Genomic DNA, 22,280 nt, shown 5'->3' on the forward strand with positions numbered 1-22,280 from the left:
CAAATATTTCGAGGTGTTTGTGAGTTTTAATATAAATTCGATTACTACTTGTGAGTGGTTTTCAAATTCTTTGTGGGAAAGGATCCTTCGTGAAATTTGTTGCACCTGAAATTCTTGAATTCAATGGAGAAGCGCACGAATTTTATCCAAAGCAGGGAGCATTATACTGAAGCCGTTGCACCCGATATCATGCAAAATTTCCGATATAATTCGGGCATGAATCGTTGCATATCTAAGTGAACATGTCACTGAAAAAACTAGCATATTAATTGTAGAGAAAATTAGCATATCAATTGAAAAAAGTAACTTGAAAATTGGTTTCTGAATAATGCGGGATCGTAATACTGTGATATCGTGCCAAGAAGAGATCTAATCTTTGCAATAACTTATTTTGGATGACTTCTAACTCATTTATTTGTATTTAATATACGTCTTAATAATATTGGAAACTGGTACTAAAATTGGGTATGATTGAATTTTGACCAACGATTTAAAGTGAATTCTATCAATAAATGTGGAAACGAATTTATGAAATGAAATGTAGTAGATGAATTTAGTATAATTAATTTTACGTTTTTTTTAAAAATTTTTTTTGGCTGAATTCGTAATTAAATGAATAAAGTAAATCATTTGAATTTTAATAGATATTGAATAAATTAACTCTCTTCCTGATTGATCCATCTGCTATTCAATACCAAATTACTGTCAATTAAAAATTATTTTCCCAAGAGGATGCCAAATCTAAAGTTGTGTTTCAATCGAATGATTTGTATTTGGACGAATGATTTGAAATAAATTTATCTTTTAGATGTATTTTGAATCCATCATTATGAATCCAAAAATAACCGGTTGAGATTTAAAATCCAGTGTCTAGGACTCAAGTGCATTTAACTAAACAATCGAGTGAATTTGTCATCATAGTTTTGAAATCGCTAGTTTCATATCCATAAATCCAAATACAACATTAGTCCATTCCGGTATTTTTCAGAACCCATAAGTTGTTAATTTCTTATACGTATGACAAAAACTTGTGTGAGACGGTCCTCACAGGTAGTATTTTATGAAACATATATCTTTTTTGGGTCATCCATGAAAAAATATTACTTTTTATGCTAAGATTATTATTTTTTATTGTGAATATCGTATGATTGATCCGTCTCACATATAAAGATTTGTGATACCATCTCACAAAAGACTTACTCATAAAAATGATTTGGGATAATTCAATCAGTCGTCGAGAGATCATAATAAATGTTCGATAAGATCCATATTTAGCATTTTCAAACCGATTGCCATACCAATTGCGTTTTGCCCACGATTCATTTCATTAATTATTAATATGTAAATTGACTAATCCTTACTTTAAAAAATATAAAAAAAATGGACTAATCAATTTGCTGAAATTCCATCTCATCAAACCAACTTTAGATTCATCATTCATTTGATTTTTTAAATTTGGTTGTTTCCCGCATCTCATTATTTAAATCGATGGACCTTGGAATGATAGGCGAATCATATTTTTATAAATATTAAGATCTTTTTTTATATAAAAAATAACATTTATCTTCTTTTCACTGGTCGGCCGATCAGATTTCATGGATCACCACTCATTCATATATTAATAATGCAGTAAACTCTCCTCGGGATGCGACATTGATCTGGCTGGCTACGAGAATCACGCATTTATTGCATAAATTCTTTGACAAAAATTAATTAAAACTAATCTTATCAGTTGAGAAACAGGGCTAATTGACTAGTGTTGGGAGAATGATTGGATTATGATCTTGAGCAGGTATTTTGTTAGACGGTCTCACGAATATTTATCTGTGAGACAGGTCAACCCTATCGATATTTATAATAAAAAGTAATAATTTTAGCATAATAATAATTTTTCATGGATAACTCAAATAAGAGATATGTCTCATAAAATAAATATATGAGATCGACTCACACAAATTTTTGCCTATGATGTTTACATGATTTAAAAAATTTGGAGTTATAACACCGTTATCAAATATTATTTTTAGTTAAACGATTAATACTTGATTATACGATTACAATGACAACATGTTATGTTTTGGGGTAAAAAAAAAAGCAATTTTGCAAGCGTTGAATTTAGCACTTTGGCTACAATTTATGAATTCTTAATAAAAGAAGATCGAATCGGTTGACGTAATCCAACAAAATGACACAAATTTGTCTCGACATTGTTTATTATTGGGGTGGTGTTGGCCACATTTAATGTCGAAGTCACAACTTGCAATTTTTATAAAGTTTGTGCCACCAGTTTACAATTGAAAGTGACATTTCACTTATACCCACGTAAATATGCACGGTAAATATATATATATAACATCCAACCATAAATTAAGCACGCCTCTAAATATATTTTACATATAAGACAAGTTGGTCTTGGATCTTGGATTCCTGACGTCTTCAAAACACTATTAATTATGAAAATTGGCCAAATCTCAAGAACCAAATGGGACGTTGAAAATCTTGTCGTTTTTCATAATGGGATTATTATCAAAGTTTCCTTCCTTTATGCTATAATAAATACATCAATTGAGCATTTCTTTTTCTAATTGTATGTATAATTAGATTTTCACCCGTACGATGCACGGGATAATATTATTAAAAATTAGTGAAAATAAATAAATATTTAAATTGAAAAATAATATAATTATAAAAAATAAAATAAAAACTATTTTTCGGTAATTTTTTAAAAAAATTAAATATTACGCATATCGATTAATTTTTTTGGCTAATAATCACTATCATATCTCAAAATTTTAGATTGTGTTAGCTTAAGGCAATGACATGATACTTATCGTGTTTAATGTATTGATGTCGATCATCAACCTTAATATATATTTAATTCTTTAATTTTCGAGAAGATATATATTATTATTTTTTAACATGTGATAAAAAAAATATTTTTAAATCACATTATATAAAATTAATGAGAATTTTTTTTTAAATTCAGTAATTTCGTCTAAATCCACATTCACAAAAAATTTTGTGACATGACATGTGTTTGACACATTTGAATGATAACAATAATTGTTTCATCAATATCTTTATCCAAATGAGTTGTGATTTTATTTACAAAATCTTTTCATAATATACACAACAGCCTATTATTCCGAAAGAAAAATGAAACACGTGATTATAAGTAATTATGTATAAATCAAAAAAGTTATTTAATTAATATTTATTATGTGTATTCCAAAATAATGTCAATAAATTTTATAAGGTGTCTTCTAATAAGATGGTTACTTTCTTTAGAATTGGTTAATCATTTCTATTACGAGAAATTTTATATTATCATGTACCCGTGAACTTTGTAATATAGAAGAAAATTATCACATTAGCAATACGTAATAATTAAAATTTTGTATAAATAGATAAATTATATTTTGTACCTCTCGATTATGAAAGACAGATTTCAAAGTGTCTTGTTGTTCTTGTTGTTTCCATATGTAGGTAGTTCATAACAACGAACAAATCTAAATTTAAACGAACATTACTTCTTGAAATGATTCAACTCATATATGGTGCTGAAAAGAGGAGTCATTTCAAAATTCAATATTGGATTAAATAAATTTAGTAAGATAAATAAAATAAAATTGTTTTCTAATATAATATGCAATATTGCATTATTTATAATTTTAAATTCAAATAAGACATCCAAGGGACGATAATTATATATTTGATACTTTTGACAGAATTATATCATACATTAACTCTTTCAAATTATGAAAATCTCGAATTGCATGCATTGAGTGGCAAAATTTTTTTATTATTGAGGGTAATATACATGTTTATTGAGAGTAATTTAATGTCCATTTGAAACTCTTTTGAATCTATTTTTTTTTAATTTTTTTGTGCTCTCTTATTTGAATTTTTAAGAAGACAATTCAAGATATACAATATACATATGGTTTTGGAAGAAAATTACAACGATTAGTTCTTTCAAATTAAGGTAATTTCGAAATAATATGTATTTGAGATAAAAAAATTTATGATTATTAAATGGTAAATTAATGTTCATTGGAAAACATTGTTGTAGTGATAACTTTTAACATTCAACCAATTTTATTTTTAGAAAAATTAAATAAACTAATTAAATATTGTATTTCTTTTTTAGTTAGTAATTTGAGAAGAAATTACTTAAAATAGAAAAATTTATTTTTGAATTGATTTACATAATAAGTGATACTGAACATTGCAATCATTTGTATTTTAAATTTATTTATACAATTTTTAATTAAACTGATTGATATAATCAATGCAAATTTTTTAATATAATTTATGCTTTCAATAGAGTTTAGTTTTAATTTGAGTAAAAGAATAAAAAAAAACATATAATACATAAATTGCATTTGAATTAATATAAAATTAATTAAATTCAAAATTGAATTAAATGAATTGATATAATCCATGCAAACAATAATTGAAGTGATCATTTATTGCACTACACATATATCAATATTAATAATAAATTTTTATTTTTTAAAAAATAATATTTTGACGAAAAATTACTATTTTTGACAAAAAATTTGCTTTTATATATATAGATTATTAAAGTAACGACGTCTTTTCATTTTATTTCATTAATTAATTCCAAGATTACGGAAAGTTCAACGCTAGCATGAGGATAATTAATGGTGTACTTTTCAACAATAATTAGTAATAAAATATATGTTATGCCTATTTTATTTGTTTTCGTCAAGTAAATATTAAAATTTGAGTTTTGATAATGTAAGTCAGAACATATTTTGGTTTTTGGTCTTTTTAGTCAGATTACTGACGTAACGTAACTCGAAAAATACTGATATTATACTGGGAAATATTGATATATCGCGTCAAGTCAACACTCCCTAAATTTGAATACTTACCTGAATAAAACACAAAATAGACAAAATTATATGATTATTTCGGCTGTTATCCCTGATACATGAACATATTTGTTTGTCAAGAAAATACGGTGTGTACTATTTAATTTACAGCAACTAACATATTCTCCATTTATTGTTTCTTGGTACAAAAATTGATAAAGGGACTCGGGGTTTTATTTTTTGGCTAAAAGAATAATGTTGAGTATATTCAGAAGGATTTAATAAAAAATAAAAACTTGTGTGGGACGGTCTCACGTGTCGTATTTTGTGAGATAGATCTCTTATTTGGGTCATTAATGAAAAATTATTACTTTTTGTGCTGAGAGTATTAGTTTTTATTGTGAATATCGATAAAGTTGACCCGTTTTACAGACAAAGATTCGTGAGACCGTCCGTAAAACATATTAATGACACTGGGCCAATGTCATGATGTCTGATAAATATGATATTGTTGAGTTCTGAATTAATCTGTCTTATGCCATGTGGAATCTCTATGATGAATATGGGTCATCGCTTTAATTTTATATTACTTTACACATGGGACTTAATAATTTGATTAATATTTTCGGGCCCAAATATTTTAATTTTTTAAATATTTTTTTATTGTTATGTTTTAAATTTTTCCTACATTTAATATCATATTTTTGTTGGAAAACATTTATTTTTAAAATCTAAACAATTGTTAGAGCAGTTGTCTGTACTCATGGATCCCCTCTTCGTACTTGAGGAGTTGTACGATTGTACTTAAATTAGACATATATAATTTTTTTATAGGATTTATAGAAAAGTTGTTATGTTTTTAATTGACACAGTATTCATAGAAAACTTAGTAACATAGCCATGGAAAATTCGAACATATTCTAGGAAAATATTTTAAAGATTGATCTATTGTTTCAAAATCTTTTATATGTGAGAGATTCATATATTTTAACATTCAAACTCGACATGATATCAAATTTAAATCGTTGGATTATCTTGTGAGTAGGATATCATCGAACTATTTTTTCTGTCAATTATATATAAAAAAGTCTTGTAGTCGAGCAAGTTTCCCCAAAATTTCGAACAAACTTGACATTTTTGGCTTGATGGGAATCCATATTCCTACACGAGATTAGAGACGACAATGGGACATAGCGGGGCGAGAGCTGTTTTGTCATACCCGTTCTCAAATTCCATATCTACCATCATATCCGTCCCAATCCCCGAATTTGAAACCACGTGATCAAATCCCCATTCCCGTTTCAAAAATATTAATGGTACAAGACCGAGACAGGTACGGGGATTCCTCGAACCAAAACATGTCATTATCTATTATTATTAGTATAATATTAATATTAATAATAATATTATTATTTTTATTATTAATATTATTTTCGGGTTGGGTTCGGAGATGAGTATAATATCCCTATACCCACCTCGAACTATTTCAGAGATTTTAAAAAATCACCGAACCTGAAAAAATCGGGGATCCCTGTCTCTATTTTGGGTTTTCACCGTAGGTTCCCAAACTCGTGAGAAAAATTGTCATCCGCATACGAGATTATGTTAATTTCTTATTATATTAGCAATAAATGTACCAACAAAAAGAATTTTTATAATGCAAAATTTTAGATATAATTAATTTTCACATGCAAACACATGCGGCAGTTAAATATGGAATAAAGTTTCTGTTAATATTAATAGTGGGGATTTTTTGTCATTTTATACAATAACACACAAAGAGACTAGATTTAAGAAAAGACTCCTTTTTTAATATAATTTCGATGGATTTAAGGTATATCTCTACACATGCCTTTTAATTTCTATATATAGTATTGAATCCCAAAAGTTGGAAGTGATATGTCTCGAGAAAATCGTTGGGATGAACAAATCAATATCAATTATCATGGCATCTTTCCTTCCATCAATCGTTCCATAATATCATTAATTTCCAACAAAAATTGGTTTCAACGTCAAATTTTAATCTTAGATTAACACACAGTAATAGTTCCGATATAACATACACCGAATAATAACACTTTGAAATTGAATTAATCAAATTCTCTAAGAATAGTCTTGAGGAAGTTATAGATACCTTTCCATACTTCGTATCTGGAGTACTTCACTTAATTTCCTCTGCAGTATTGGGCTTTGGTGGTGTTTATCATTAACTTTTAGGACCCGAGACATTGGAAGAATCTTTTCCATTCTTCGGTTATGTATGGAAAGATAGAAATAAAATGACAATAATTTTAGGTATTCACTTAGTCTTGTTAGGTCTAGGTGCTTTTCTTCTAGTCTTCAAGGCTCTTTATTTTGGGGGCGTATATGATACCTGAGCTCCAGGAGGAGAAGATGTAAGAAAAATTATCAGCTTGACCCTTATCCCAAGTATCATATTTGATTATTTACTAAAATCGTCCTTTAGAGGCCACTGTTTGATAAATATGCATCTAAATAGACTTGGATTTATAGATAGACAGAGATTCACCTTGATCTGTAATCAAAGAAAAATACTAGAAATGACTCTTATCTTGTGACATGGAAGAAATGTTTCTCTGTAGAGGACAAGAATAACAGTTTATTCCCATAGAAAATCTAAGAATTAGAAAATTGAATCGGAAATATCGACAAATTCTCGTAGAATTACTTAGCTTATTTAGGTAGCATATGAACATGCCTGAGTAATAATTCCGGTATAACATAGACCGTATGATAACACTTTGAAATTGATTTAATCAAATTATATAAATCACAAAAACCCTTATGCGTATCAAAATCCCAGATATTAATTTATTAGCTAAAAACACATAGATCAATAGTTTCGGTATAACATAGACCAATAATAACACTTTGAAATTGGTTTAATCAAATTATATAAATCACAAAAAACTATCATGCACATCAAAGTTCCAAATATTAATTTTTTAGCCACTCGATATTGATTTCGACTTAACCTCACATAGTCAGTTACTTTATTATGATTATGTCCAAAACAAGACATCACCACCCAAATGCAAAATTGACATTTCACCTCAACAACTTGCCAAAATATACCATTCCACTATTCAAATCATCGATAATGTTAGAAACCTCCAACTTTCTATTATTTTAATTATTATTAATATTACTATTATTAATAATATTATTAATTTTTTATGAAATGACCTTTCTATTTTTCTAAATAAGTGAAAATGGATAAATATTCATGGAACAATGTTTGTCAACTTGCTGTTCCGTACTTTTATCACAATATTTGTTCTAACTTGTGATAATTGGAAAATAGTTACACTCTACAATAATCCTTCCAAAATAGTTATTACATACATTCATAAACAATAATTTTATTAAAAAGAATCTATAAAATTTTGGATGTTTTTGGACTTCATATAATATTTAAATCCATATCGTTTGTTTGGACAACTTACAAAATATAGTAATAATTTATCACTAAAATTCCCCTACCTCAGTCTTTTGCTGGTACCTTCTCGGATGTTTTTTTTGTCTCTGTTATTAGGGAGAGGAAAAAATACCAAATTTTCGATATATCGAGATTATTGTACCGAAAAAATACCGAATTTTTGATATAGCGAAGATTTCGGTACGGTACGGTAACAATACCGAATTTTCCGATACGGTAACGTATGCAATTTGAAAATTTCGGTACATACCGGAATACCGAAATACCGAAAAAATATACAAATATTTTAAAATATATAATATTTTAAAACAATAAATTTATAAAAAATTTAAAATGTAAAGTTTTTTTTTTCGGTATAAAAAGATATATACCGATACCGTACCGAAATTTTCGGTGTACTAAAATTTTCGGTACGATATCAGTATGAATTTTCTTATACCGTAATTTTTGGTACGATACATTGTATATGATTTTCGGTACGATACAATATACCACTCCTATATGTTATATTAGCTTTGAGTTGGTCATATATAAATTGTTCAATGTATTTTATCGGATCAATCAACGTGATTTACAAATTATTGCATTGATTTTTTTAATTTACTGCTACATCCAATTTTCATGATTTAAAAAAAATAAAAAAAAAAGGGTGCCGCCGCCTCACATCGCAGTTCCGGGGTTGTCAAATTAAATAAAATTCCTCCCTTCATAATACATAATAATTTGCTTTGACCGAACCGTATGCTTACACATATATCACTGCCGCCACCTCTTCCTTGCAATGGTGGCCACGATGTATTCCGTATGTCGATTGTGTGTGTATATATATCGCTCCCTCGAATTTTCCCTTTCTTTGATCATCATTCTTTGTAAAGATTTTCTTCAATTTTTCTTCTGTTTTTACTCCATGGTGTGGAGACAGGTTCATCTATTTCCGGTCTTCTATCCCTTTTTGGATTTGCTGGCTTTCGAATTTCGATAATCGTCTCTCCTTCTGTGTTCGATTCTTGATCTGAAGGCTGAGATTGTTTCGTCATCCAATCGGGTGGTTGGTGGGGTGGGGGGGGGGGGGGGGGGGGGTTCGCTAGTGTTTCTGCTCTTCTTTCTGCGTGAGTGAGGAAGAAATTATGTGCTGCAGTTTGACTTTTTGTGTCTGGTTATTCTCTCACTAAATCATTTCTCTGTGATGATTGATCTTTTATCATTAGCATTTGAAAGAAAATGTTTTCTGTTTCTATTGATACGTGTGTTTTTTGTTAGCTCGCGCGCGCGCGTTCTCTCTCTCTCTCTCTCCATATGTGTGTATCTTTGTGTGTGTTTTTCCCCGAATATGTGAAGGGATATGCGTCTTACCCGTTCTTTTTCCTCTGTTGATTCTTTTGATACATGATTTTTCGCATGCACAGGTCGTGATTTTTTCATGTTTTCTAATTCGGGTTTCGAACCTTTTTCAATTAGGAAAGGAAAAGACTTGGATTCTGGGAACAGTGCTTCATTTGAAATTTTTTGGGTTTTTTTCAGCGTTTTCGTTGCATGCAGTGAAATACTTTTCCCAATCGTTCTGGGTTTTGTTCAATTTAGGTGTTGATGGTGACCTCAGTATCTTTTTTTAATCTTCGTGGTGAAAAGTTAATTAATTTACAGACATTGCTACTGTTTATGGGTTTTTTTTAATGTTACTTGACCTGGCAGCTAATAAGTATTAGCTAGCACAAATATTTATCGAATCTTTAGTAATTTGTGGGGTTTGGTGCTAGGAAGAGTTTGAGTTGCATTTTGGAAATTCTTGAATGTTGGGTCTCTTGGTTATTGTTGTTAATATTAATATTATTTTTATTATTAATTGCAACTGTTTGGAACTTAAATTCCTAATCCCCTTTAATTTGTTTTTACATCGTTTGGTCATTGATTTTGATGAAACCATTTAGATTTCCTCTACTTAGTGTCTGCTTGTTTCTCTCTGAATCTACAGGGACTTACTTTGCCGTGTTTCAGCATTCGAGTTCAAATACTCTAAAGGTATGAATAATTTGAGATAAGTTGGTTAGACTTTTTTAGCCATTTTGTTAGTGTGGATTTTCTGATGTATAGGATAGGATGCCAAACAGGGTTTGCTAATGTTATTCGAATATTTCCCTTTTCTGTTTGATGTGTTAACATCATTTCTCTTGTTCTGGCACCTCTTAACTTACATTTTTTCCTTCTTCCTTTGGAAAGGATAAGGTCTAATATTCTATGATATGGAACCTAATGGTCACCGGAGAGCTAGACGGAGAGATCTTGTTGGTTATCAAAAAGGCGATACAAGTACATCGAGCAGTGACGATGAACTTGATCCATGGACCGCTTGGGCATACAAGCCTCGGACCATCACATTGTTACTAATTGGTGCATTCTTTCTTGTGTAAGTCGATTGGTCTTTAGGTAGTCTCTTTTGTTTTTGTAACTCCTTAGTGTTTAGCCTGGAAAACTGATGGATAAGTCTTGACTGATTAAAAGATTTATATAATTTTCATGACAATCTAAGTTGATTGGCTGGACCTGTTTTTCAATATTTCCACTTATCTTCATATATTTTGAAAAAAAAATCTATATACAAAATGTAGAGCATCTTCAACAATTTGAAGATTAACTGTAAATAAATACCACCACCATTTTATTTTCTTGATTTGAATTTTGTTTGCAGGTGGGCTAGTGGAGCACTCAATCCTGAAAACAGTGTAGAAAGAGATCTCGTTACCTCTGTAAAAAGGTTTTCTACTAACCTTTTTTAAAATTTGTATATATTAATATACTTCTACCCACGCACACAGGGTGTGTATATCTGTGTATACATATGTGCATTACTTAGTTTCTCTCTTTATTGCCTCTGTTCTTTGTTATTTTTGTGATTTAAGATGTCGCAACTGTTAACTAATATATTTTGTAGGGGCTTATGGGCAATGGTTGCAGTGTTCCTTGCTTATTGCTTGTTACAAGCTCCTTCGACGTAAGTTCATGTCAAACTTTCTTCGTCTATCCCTATCTTATATCTGTCTGACCTTGAAGCCTGGGAATATAATATTTGGATATATATATGTTTGTTATAGTTTGCTGCGTAAGTTTGCTGTTTGCATATTTGTCATGCAAATGAAAGGACATGCAATTATTTTTTATTCACTTGCTCATCTGAATATGGACATATCTCCTTATTGGTGGATTATGGGAATTATCGACGGATTAAAGGTGGAGTTGAGATATAAAAGCACTAGTTTCTACCTCAGGGGGAATATCTTTGCCTCATCTCAGTTTTTTATCTCATCAATTTTAAGGTTGAGAGAGGATTGCCATCCATGGGCCATTATGCAGATGGTTTAGATTCAATAGATTCATTCAGTGGCAAGTTTCCTAATGTGAGTGTGTGATTGGGGAAATGCTTTTGTGATTTAGTTGTAGATTCTTTCTAAATTGACACAATTTTGCACTTATGAGTTCCTCTTCTATAAAAATGTATTTGTCATCATTAAAGGTGGAACATGAGAACATGAATATTATTAATATTTTCAGTATCACAATTTGAGGACCCATGCTTTATTTGTTGTAAGGCATTCCAATTCTTTGAATCCATTTTCAAAATCCTCTCACACACACGCGCACACATATATGAATGCGTGTTTGTGTGTATATTTTATACATTGAAATTATTTTGAATGAGGCCACGAGTCAATTAAATTAGAGGGGGGCTAACATACATAAAGTGGTTAATCAAAGTGAATTGGTTTGTCAATGTCATTGGTTTGTCATAAGTCTTATCACACACCAAATTGACTCAGTTAAATGATATGAAATAATCCACGGAACACCATCACGAGATGCAGGCACAGATGCTCCTTTTTTTTTTTGATAAGCACAGTCGTTGTTGACCTCTTCACTTATATCGAAGACTTTCTTTAGTCTATTTGCTGATTCAGGTCATATCTTTGTTGCAGGGTACTTATTCGTCCTCATCCCGCAATTTGGCGGCTCGTTCATGGAATGGCTGTCATTTACCTAGTTGCATTGACATTTTTGCTTTTCCAGGTTAGTCTTTAGCTGGCGTTCTCAGCTTTAACATTTGGCCTCTGTAGATTATTCACTTACGGAGTTGAGTTCGTTCTAATGTCAAGGATTTTATTTGGAACACTTAGTGCTATTGAAGTTTCGTTCTGAAATTATATCGATATTGAGCATGTCAAGTTTTGCCAGTGGCAAGCCAAAAGGGCTTCTTGTTTTCTGTTAGTTGTGGTCATTTTTCATCTTTTATAACGATGCTCTGAATAACCTGAACATGCATTTTAGATTGAGTTGGATTAAAAGACAATCATCTGCTTTGTCATGTTTATAGAACATGGTAGTATATTGTGCGTACTGAATACTGATTCTGGGTTCTGCATAAATTATATGTTGATGGCATTGTGCTCTATGTACGTGTCATGTGTGCTAATGTTTCAGAGTTATGTGAAGTATATTCAGACACCTGTTATGTTTCTTTTTACCAGAAGCGTGACGATGCTCGACGATTTATGAAGTACATGCACCCCCATCTTGGTGTCGGTAAGGGATTTGGAACTTCTGGTTGTTCTCCTTTTACCAATGGATGTCTATTTTTTGTTGTGATGGTGGCATCACAGGCCATTCATCATTATTAGTCTGGTTGCACTTGATTGTTAATAATCGTTTGATCTATATGCATTTTCCGTGATGTAGAACTTCCAGAAAGATCTTACGGTGCTGATTGCCGTATTTATTTACCGGAAAATCCTACAAGCAGGTTTAAGAATGTTTATGTATGTTATCTTTGTATTTACCCAAACCTTTAGATTTTATTTTATTTTGTTAATAAACATTGTCCTGCTGCTAAAGACCTACATTTTGTTACTTGTTTCTAGGACACACTGTTTGATGAGTTTGTTCTGGCTCATGTTCTTGGATGGTGGGGGAAAGCTATAATGATCCGTAATCAGCCTCTTTTATGGTTACTTTCAATTGGATTTGAGTTGATGGAGGTCATATTTTATTGTTGGCATGCTACATTTTCTTCTCTCTTCTGTTTCGAGCAAATGAAAAACTAGATGCATTTCTTCATTAAGCTGATTTTAATATTCTCCTTTTCCAGCTTACTTTTCGCCATATGCTGCCAAATTTCAACGAGTGCTGGTGGGACAGCATTATCCTTGACATATTAATCTGCAATTGGTTTGGTATGAAACTTTTTATTTCCTTCCTGGTTATGTTGCATGTCTGCAAAGAGTTTACTCGGCAATGCATGAATCCTTGGCTTGTTTAATCATAACCTCGAGTCCATTTCCTTCGAAAGCCGTTATATGCTGAGCCATAGAGTGTCATTTGTCCTGGGTTCTTATTATTTGTTATGTTACTGTGTGATTGAAAGTTTGCATGTTCAAGATATCTCCATCCCTTTTCCGAAAACATTGGTAACTATGCGACCACTCAAAATTTGTCCTGTTATTAGATGAACACGTTTCAGTTAATCCAACTTTCATATAACTATCATTTTTTAATTGCAATATCCTCAATATTCCCGTGTTGCCAAGGCTAAAATTTATATACCTCAGTCTGGAATAGTTCTCACATTAGCTTTTAATTGACATTTAGTGCCTTAACATATTTCTGAGTGGGAAATGGGGCATAGCCGCAACTCCTTCGAGAAAACACAAAAAATTATGCTTGGAGAGAAGCGATTAAGTAAAGTTGGTGGTTGTCTTGAATTATCACTATATTTAAATTAATCTCAATGCCTAATTAACTCTATAAGTCGGTTAAAATATGATACTTGATATTTTGGTCATAAATATATCCCAATTTGTTATTTATGAAAACAAGGAAGATGGGGAAAACTTTAGTTGAGTTTCCCAACTAAATGTCATATTTAACCCGGTTATTTCCTCTATAAATAAATAAAGTGCTATTGATGTAATGGCTACATAACCATCCTCCCAACATCTTGCAATTTTTATCACCGGTTGATTTCTATCTTCAATTTACCATTATGGCAATTCTTAAGTTATTTAGTTTCAATAAGAAACTTGAAATGGTGCTAACATGTTTTTACTTCTTTCATGTGCCATATCCTAGAAAGTATAAAATGTAGTGCAAGGATTTGTCAAAGTGATTGGACACAAAAATCACCTATGACAATCACAATGAGAGAGTAATGGTGAAAAAGAAAATTTTAGGAGCAAATATTTTGGATTGTTCTTTTGATACAGGCTTATTACAGTTATAAGTTCAGTGCCATGTTATCTTGGAAGATTCATCCAAACTTCATAACTTTCTCCTATTTCTACATCGTTTTCCTATATTTTGTCTGTCCTTTTCATTGCAGATTGATTTCTGTTGCTGAGGGTTCCTCGTTTTTGGGCAGAATGGTGTATAACATGTTTCTACTTTGCTATACAGGTATTTGGGCTGGTATGCGTACTGTTCGGTACTTCGATGGTAAAACCTACGAGTGGGTTGGTATAAGCCGCCAGCCAAACATCATGGGCAAAGTACGTTGGATCTGCTACACTTTCTCATGAAAAATCTATTTCATCGTCTTCGATGTAGTGCTGTATACTTGACTGAAAGATGCGATGGATGTAGTTATAAGCACAAAGGGTTGGATCGTTGCATCCATGGAAGCCGTTCATCACATGAAAATATAGCTGTTTAACGATTTTTAAGAAGTAGTTGAATTTGTCACTTCTACTCGTAGGAAATGGAGCAATTTCACCTTCTGCATTTTGAATGAGTGACATGTATTTACTTTCACTCATGTCTTTTTTGTCCTCCCAACTTTCAGGTCAGAAGAACGTTGGGTCAATTTACACCAGCACGATGGGATAAAGATGAATGGCACCCTTTTCTTGGTCCGCTGCGATTCATTCAAGTTCTTAGCCTATGCATTGGCTTCTTGACTGTGGAACTCAACACATTCTTTCTCAAGTTTTGTCTTTGGATTCCACCACGAAATCCCCTCATTATATACCGCTTGGTTTTGTGGTGGCTTATCGCAATACCAGCTATTCGTGAGTACAATTCATATCTTCAAGACAGGTATTTCCCTACTATCTTGCCTTTTGACTGATTCAGATGTATTGATTTTCCACCTTTGACTCAACAAATTCTCTCTTTTTTCCCAGGAAACCGATGAAAAAGGTGGGAGCCTTTTGTTGGCTGTCACTTGCAGTCTGCATTGTTGAGCTTCTCATCTGCATCAAGTTTGGACATAGTGAGTTTTCTTCAAGCTCTTGCTTTTAAATAACTTTTATCTTAAAATTTTGATATATTACAAAAATATTATGTTAATTTTTGTCATTTGTCACTACATGAGATTTTAACTTAATTTATGCACGTCTTGAAGGACAATTCCCTTATCCAATGCCCAAGTGGTTAGTCGTATTCTGGACGTCTATCGCAGTTGGACTCGTAGTATCATTAGGCACGTGGTCATGGAAACTGCATCGATTGATGAGGAGAAAGAGACAGTAAGTTCCATTTCCGTCGTGGTTTTTTTAAGAGTAAATTAACATTGTGTATAAATAGAATTACGTTTTTGATTGTAAAGCTCTCTTCTTAGGTTGGACCTCACCATTTTTTATGTAATGAAACTAATTTTTTTTCTAAAGTCTCATTTTTTCACATTATCCAAATAATGTATTGAAGCATGCATGGCTTGTAAGGACTGGTGATTTGATGAATTGAAGTTTGGTCTAACATTGAATTTTTTCCAATTATGACATGATTGTGTGACCTTAATATTATTAAATTAATTTTTAATTCATAAATAATTCAAAAACAGACGTGCTAGTACTATTTATTTAGTAATTTGATTAGGTAAAATTATGATGATGGTCATTGGTAAAAATGTCTAAAATTAAATTGCTAAAAAAATGAATATAGTGGAAATTTGATAGATATAGAAGATTGAAATTATAAAAAGACAAATATACATAAAAAAATGACAAATTTTCCATTTAATTGATCGACTAACTGAAATCGATCTCAGTATATTTGATATGCCAGGAGAATAGAGATACGAAAAAATATTAAAAATTAATTTAAACAAGTATGACACAAGGCCATGTAAAAAAAAATTTCTTGTCAATGCCACAATGCTTTAGTCCAAGTAATTTTTTAATGGAAGATGACAATAAAGTACTATGTCACAATCATATTAGATAGAAGCAACGAACGAGTACAGATTTTCTTTTTCTTTTTCTAGTTGGAGTAATAGTTTAATATAATTAGGTATCAAATTGGAGGTCATCTCAAATCTGAGATCTTGGTGGTAATATAGAATGTGAAAACAAAATTTTTTAGATAAAAAGAAAAACTCATGCATCAAACTCTAAATTTGATGGCATTTACTATTTAGTTAGACCAATATAAAACTGGTTCGACTTTTTGAGATGATCACACTCGCAAAAAAGCCATTTGGGAAAGTCCCCTCAATTCTTTAAGTTCAAAAATAGTGATGCAAGCAAACCGATCGAACCATTTGCGAGTAGCACACGATTAGCTCGACCAGGAGCTGGTCGAGCTCAAATAATAGGCCAAGTATCATAAGAGTAATAGATATAGAGCTATTGTTTTTTCTATTATTTTTTTTAGCATTACTTAACTTACTTTGACACTCATTTTTTGTAATTAACTATATGCTTTCAAAATTAATTTCATAAAAATTGGAGGTTATTTATATCAGCATACCTCCAAAATTTAAGTTCGACTATAGATTAATTGTTACTTAAAAGAATCGAGTTGGTCGAGCCAAGTTTGACTTACCCAAAAAATAATCGAGTCAAACTTGAGTCATGTTCGTATCGAATGCATCCCTAGCTCTTTAGAACAACGATAGTTGAATGCGTTTAATGAAACCAAGAAGTAGCTACCTCCTCCATTTTTTGCATTCTATGTATTAGTTATATAATGTTCAAAACTTGGCCAATACTGACTTTAGACTTTAGTCATCCCTTAACTAAATTTAGTGTTCACGAGCTAAGGGATTGACATTTTAATCTGCAAGTGAAAATAAATGCTGCAGACGTACATAATTTGTGGCAAATGTGCCACTAAACTTTTAGAACTAATATTAGCAGATATTACTTTATAGAATATGAACTAGGTCGCTCAATAATGCACATATGAACATGAAACAATAGGCATGTGGAACAAAAATCTTGGACTAAGGAAAGGGTATAGTTGTGAGTTTTTTCTTCCATGATGTCTTTCCTCTCACTATTTCTTCATTCTTAGACTCCCCTTTTATTTGAAGCAAGTGTGTGTAGCTATATGGCCCAAGAATTGATAAGGGTGTGAAGTGCCCATTTTCTTGAAGGATTTCATGAGATGACAAAGCATGACCATTTGCACCAATGTGATAGCATTGGTGAATATTTCCACTTTTTATTAGCTCATACTCTTGAGGTTCACAAAGGGATTGCACAACTTCTTCACTCCCACATTCTCTTCTATATTCTAATATTATGTTTGAGAGCTGGTGATTCTCCAAGAATTCATCTGGGATTGCCTGAACAAAATGTTAAACCATCGATAAAGATTGAGTGGTTTGGTTCGTTTTTCGTTATGTAAAAAGTAGGCAAGTTTGGTGTTTTTACCTCAAGCATCCATCTAACATATTTTACATTGTTCACATGATGGTTCATGTCCAAATCACTTCTCTTTGGCTGCGATAGTTCGAAGAAACACACGGTTCTTTAGTGATCATGATCTAAGGCAACTAATTAGTGCAGAAGATGAGGGCAGATTGTTTATACCTTTAGGTCCGTGTTCATGTAACGCGCGTTGTTATCCAATTTGTCTATCTTTTCAGGGCCGCTATCTTCTTCTATTGCTTGCTTCTCAATAAACCATGGTGAGATTTCTGCCCTCACCTCATCCGGCATCTTTGAAAGGCGTCTCGTTTGCTGGTTCATCATCACCCATGTACTGTTTCAAACGGAACTTTTCAACTCAAAATCTAGGATTACCTTATTACATATCATTCAAATCTTTTAGATCAAGCATTAGTCGAATATTTCACGCCTTACATCCAGAGATCTACCTATAGTACAAAATTTTGTCCTAAAAAAGCCAATAGAACCAACATATTATATTAGAAAAGGTCGAGTTTGCACCTGGTTGCGCGGGCGAAAACCAGGCCTGTGGCTTGACTCCGGATTAACCAGTCCCTTCGCATACCGTTCTTCCCTGATGCTCCAACCCATGTGTCTATTTCCATTACCTCACCCCTGTTACATTTTGTAAAAAACATACATATTAAAATTTTATGTACTTGTATGTCATGTATGTAGCATTAATATATGTATTTGTGCCATAAATGAGAGTAGCTTTAAGTACCATATTGGATAATGATCAACTTGAACTTGCATTCTTGAAACAACCCAAATGAGATTGTTTTTCATCATGCCATGAGTCGCGCCAAATCCATCTCCGAGAAGGCCTGACATCCACACATGATTCAATGCTGTTTCCTACATCACCAAGATTTTTTGATTCAGCTAGACGTTTCTTTAAGCATAGAGTTCAAACAAAACTCATGATGAGTAATATTACTCGTAAATTTTTGAAATCAAACTTCATATATATATGATCACCTGAAGTAAGTTAAGAATGCTTTCAATGGTGGCGGTTTTATCCGGGCCGACCTCATATGATCTTACGACGACGGTTTGCCTGTATCCGACCCCGTCCAAGATAATGACTCCCTGTCGAAAAGGATCCACTAGTTGCTTCTTGGTAGGGATATTCTGTCGAATCTGTTGCTCAAGAACTTGTACGTTTTCTTCAGTAGCATCAACAGAAGTGATTGGAATCGCGTGTTCATGGCTTAAAACATCCATTCTCGACGCAGAAAAACTCTTGGACCCGTTGATTTTCACACATTGAAGTGCGTGTTTGTGTGTGTTCTTGTCATTTTTGTTGATTGAGGTGTGGATACAGAAGGGTGCCACCTTACATGAGGTAGAAGCCATTAGTTATTGTCGTCGTTATTATTTCTTTGGTCCACTAGAAGGGGCTGAAATAGTGTGTGTGTTTTGTTTGATGATTTTATAGTAATTTGTAGGCGGAAACAGCTAAGGTTCTTTTGAGATTTTAAAGGGAACTTTGTTATGAATTTGGATATTTCAAAGACTGTTTATTGTTTGAGAATTGATGGGCAGTGGAATCTTTGCTTCGCAGTGATCGACCTTCTACAAGTGGACAAAGCCATCAAAACACCTTCGTTACCGATGCTCATACTTGGAAGTAGTCATTTCTTTGGAGTCGGAGAGACAAAATTCAATTTTTACAAAGTTTGTATGCAAATTCAAAAAAATTTCACTATTAGATTTAATCCCGACTTTATATTTATGTATATAATACGACTCAATTCAATTTTTTTAAAGAGAAAAAACTATAATTTCATTAGTTTTAAATTTTGTAATATAATATAATGAAAAATTTTACATAATGATTTTTATGTCTCATCCCATCTTAACTTGTGTGAGGCGTGTGTGCCTAAAATGGTAAGAAACTGTAATATTGAATCATTTGTAGTTCCCACAACTTTGCTTGGAGTCTACCATTAGTCCAAAGCTTCTTCTCTCTTTCACTGTATATAAACAATTTTTATTTATTTTATTGATCATCAAAATTAGAATATATCAAACTCATCAATTCTTCCGCACTTTCTTGTATTTATGCAACTTCAGAGGTTTGGATGCATATGACATGATTTAGACAGCAGCTATTGTAAATAACAAAAGCAAAAAATGGCAGTCATCCATCTACCAATTCTTTTATGCTTGGTTTCTTGAAAAATGAGGTTATTAATTAATAGAAATAATCAGCAGTAAATATGAAATATGTGTTTCAAGTGCAAATTTGATTTATAAAAGAATAATAGAGAAGTAAAATATATAGAACTTTCAGTTAAAATAATGGTGGTGTATAATTATACAAGTTACAATCGGTTACCAATTTTTTTTTCCCATGGTTCTCACGTTTAATATTTACTAGCAAAAAAGCACGTGCATCCGCACGTAACCCATATTCTAAATAACTAAAAAATAAATTAATAGTAATAAATATTTTTAATCTTTGCATAACGTGATCAAATCCATGAAACAACATTTCGTTCGGAAAAAGATAGATCAAAACAAATTATAAGAATTTGGAATAATGATTTATCAGATTAAGTACTAAATTGAACTAAAATAACAATACAAATACAATGATGTGAAATGATTTGAATTGATTAAGCAATATAAGAATGTAAATAGAATTATATGAATATATTTTAATTAATTAAACAATATAAGAGTGGAAAAAAATATTTTAGTATATGATGTTGATATTTATCTACTCATTATATCAATTAATTGATAAATATGTTCCTAAAATGTAAAAATTACATCTTGAAAATCTAAAATAGTACTTATTTATAATTTGGAATAATTAAGAGCATATGACAACAATTTTTCATTTTAAGTTTTATTCTAAAGTATTAATTTTTATTGTGAATATCGGTACAATTGACTCGTCTCACATATAAAAATTGTGAGACATTCTCACAAGAGACTTACTATACACCAACATAACTTCCAATTTAGTTATGTTAACTGTTATACTAATAATTATTTGTAGGAACATCTTGCTCTTACTCTTTTTGACTCATTTGTGTCATATTTTGAAACAATTTTATAATAATTTTATCTATGTACCATTTGACTCTACTTTTTTTTCAACATATAATAGATACCGTCATTGATTTTTTTTTTTTAGAAAAATAAGCTGAAAAAGTATCAATTGTGATAAAATTTTTGAATAAGCTCAAATTTTTATTTTTTTTTTCAAATTAAGTGTTTGTTGATTTTTTTTATTTAATGTGTGCTTACCTTTTTGTCAATATAATTGTCATTATATACTTGTATGTAAATAACTCTACAAATACAAATAAAATGTCATCACATTATTGTTATGATTGAGTACTATTTGATAATATATAAATATGAGGAGACTTAAATAAAATAGAATCTATGAGAGTAATTAAAACAATTAATCATTCAATTTATTTTATTTATTATCAAAATTAGTGGGAAAAAACTTATGAAAAAATTGATTGATTTTCTACATATTTCTTTCTCATTTTAGCAATTGTACAACAATATTTTTCTAGCATCACATCATCCGATGTATGTGGATGAACGATTCATTTGTCCACACTTTTATAGGTACTTTTTATTCAAATTTATTAATTTTTTATTAATATTATTTAAATTCACAATTAAATTTAGATTTATAATATATCATATTTGTTCATGCATTTAGAAATTAATAGTTTGACAAAATAAATTTAAAATTTTGATTAAATATAATTTTATTTTCAATTCAAATTTTGTATTTAATTTAAAAATAATAATGATTATTTTAATTTTTAATTTTTTCATTTGTCAATATTTAATTTAGAATTTATTTGAATGACTCTTCGTTCAAAGCACTCAGATACTTTATCATGAGTCCTTCATATATATAATTTTTTGAAGTTTTTTTTTTAAATCTAATTATATTAAAATTTATTTTTAATAATTCATTGAATTCAAATGATAGTGAAATAGAACAATAAATAACATAATTAATTTAATTTAGAATTTAATGAAAGTCCAAGAAAGTTATTAAAATGGAAAAAATAATTGATATTAATATTAAGTAAATTTAATAGTATGTTTTTTTAAAAAAGTAGCTCAAATATTTAAAAACATGGACATGACTTATTTGCTACATATAAATTAAAATATGAATATAACTCAACTTTATTTACAACAATTAGAAAAATTTTCTATCATCCACACATTTATATGTATATAATATACAAATAAATAAATTTTTTTAATGAAATATGACTTAATTAAATATTATTAGAATGAAAGAAAGATAAGGGAAGAAAGTCAAAATTA

The 22,280-nt window shown here is 30.7% G+C and overlaps 2 protein-coding genes across 7 annotated transcripts; one reads left to right on the forward strand and one right to left on the reverse strand.

Annotated features, from left to right (window-relative positions):
* Positions 1-9,024: 9,024 nt before the first annotated feature.
* LOC142555362 (CDP-diacylglycerol--serine O-phosphatidyltransferase 1-like) lies at positions 9,025-16,038 on the forward strand. Of its 6 annotated transcripts, none has more exons than XM_075666190.1 (14): positions 9,025-9,410; positions 10,274-10,320; positions 10,519-10,705; positions 10,988-11,053; positions 11,231-11,290; positions 12,270-12,360; positions 12,819-12,873; positions 13,027-13,106; positions 13,209-13,325; positions 13,436-13,520; positions 14,740-14,831; positions 15,125-15,378; positions 15,465-15,553; positions 15,686-16,038. In XM_075666190.1, the coding sequence occupies exons 3-14, from the start codon at positions 10,542-10,544 to the stop codon at positions 15,811-15,813; spliced, it is 1,281 nt and encodes a 426-aa protein (XP_075522305.1). In that variant the 5' UTR covers positions 9,025-9,410; positions 10,274-10,320; positions 10,519-10,541; the 3' UTR covers positions 15,814-16,038. The 6 variants fall into 6 exon arrangements, with proteins under 6 accessions (XP_075522305.1, XP_075522308.1, XP_075522307.1 ...); XM_075666193.1 differs by having other exon boundaries at positions 9,025-9,223; XM_075666192.1 differs by lacking the exon at positions 9,025-9,410 and adding an exon at positions 9,439-9,457.
* A 1,448-nt stretch (positions 16,039-17,486) lies between these two features.
* LOC142556641 (palmitoyl-acyl carrier protein thioesterase, chloroplastic-like) lies at positions 17,487-19,402 on the reverse strand. The gene is made up of 6 exons (XM_075668121.1): positions 18,939-19,402; positions 18,682-18,815; positions 18,459-18,572; positions 18,099-18,270; positions 17,940-18,008; positions 17,487-17,851 (listed from the first exon to the last, which is right to left on the reverse strand). The coding sequence occupies exons 1-6, from the start codon at positions 19,314-19,316 to the stop codon at positions 17,507-17,509; spliced, it is 1,212 nt and encodes a 403-aa protein (XP_075524236.1). The 5' UTR covers positions 19,317-19,402; the 3' UTR covers positions 17,487-17,506.
* Positions 19,403-22,280: the final 2,878 nt, after the last annotated feature.

The sequence above is a fragment of the Primulina tabacum genome, chromosome 9 (genome assembly GCF_025594145.1).
Source record: "Primulina tabacum isolate GXHZ01 chromosome 9, ASM2559414v2, whole genome shotgun sequence".
NCBI classification, from domain to species: Eukaryota; Viridiplantae; Streptophyta; class Magnoliopsida; order Lamiales; family Gesneriaceae; genus Primulina; species Primulina tabacum.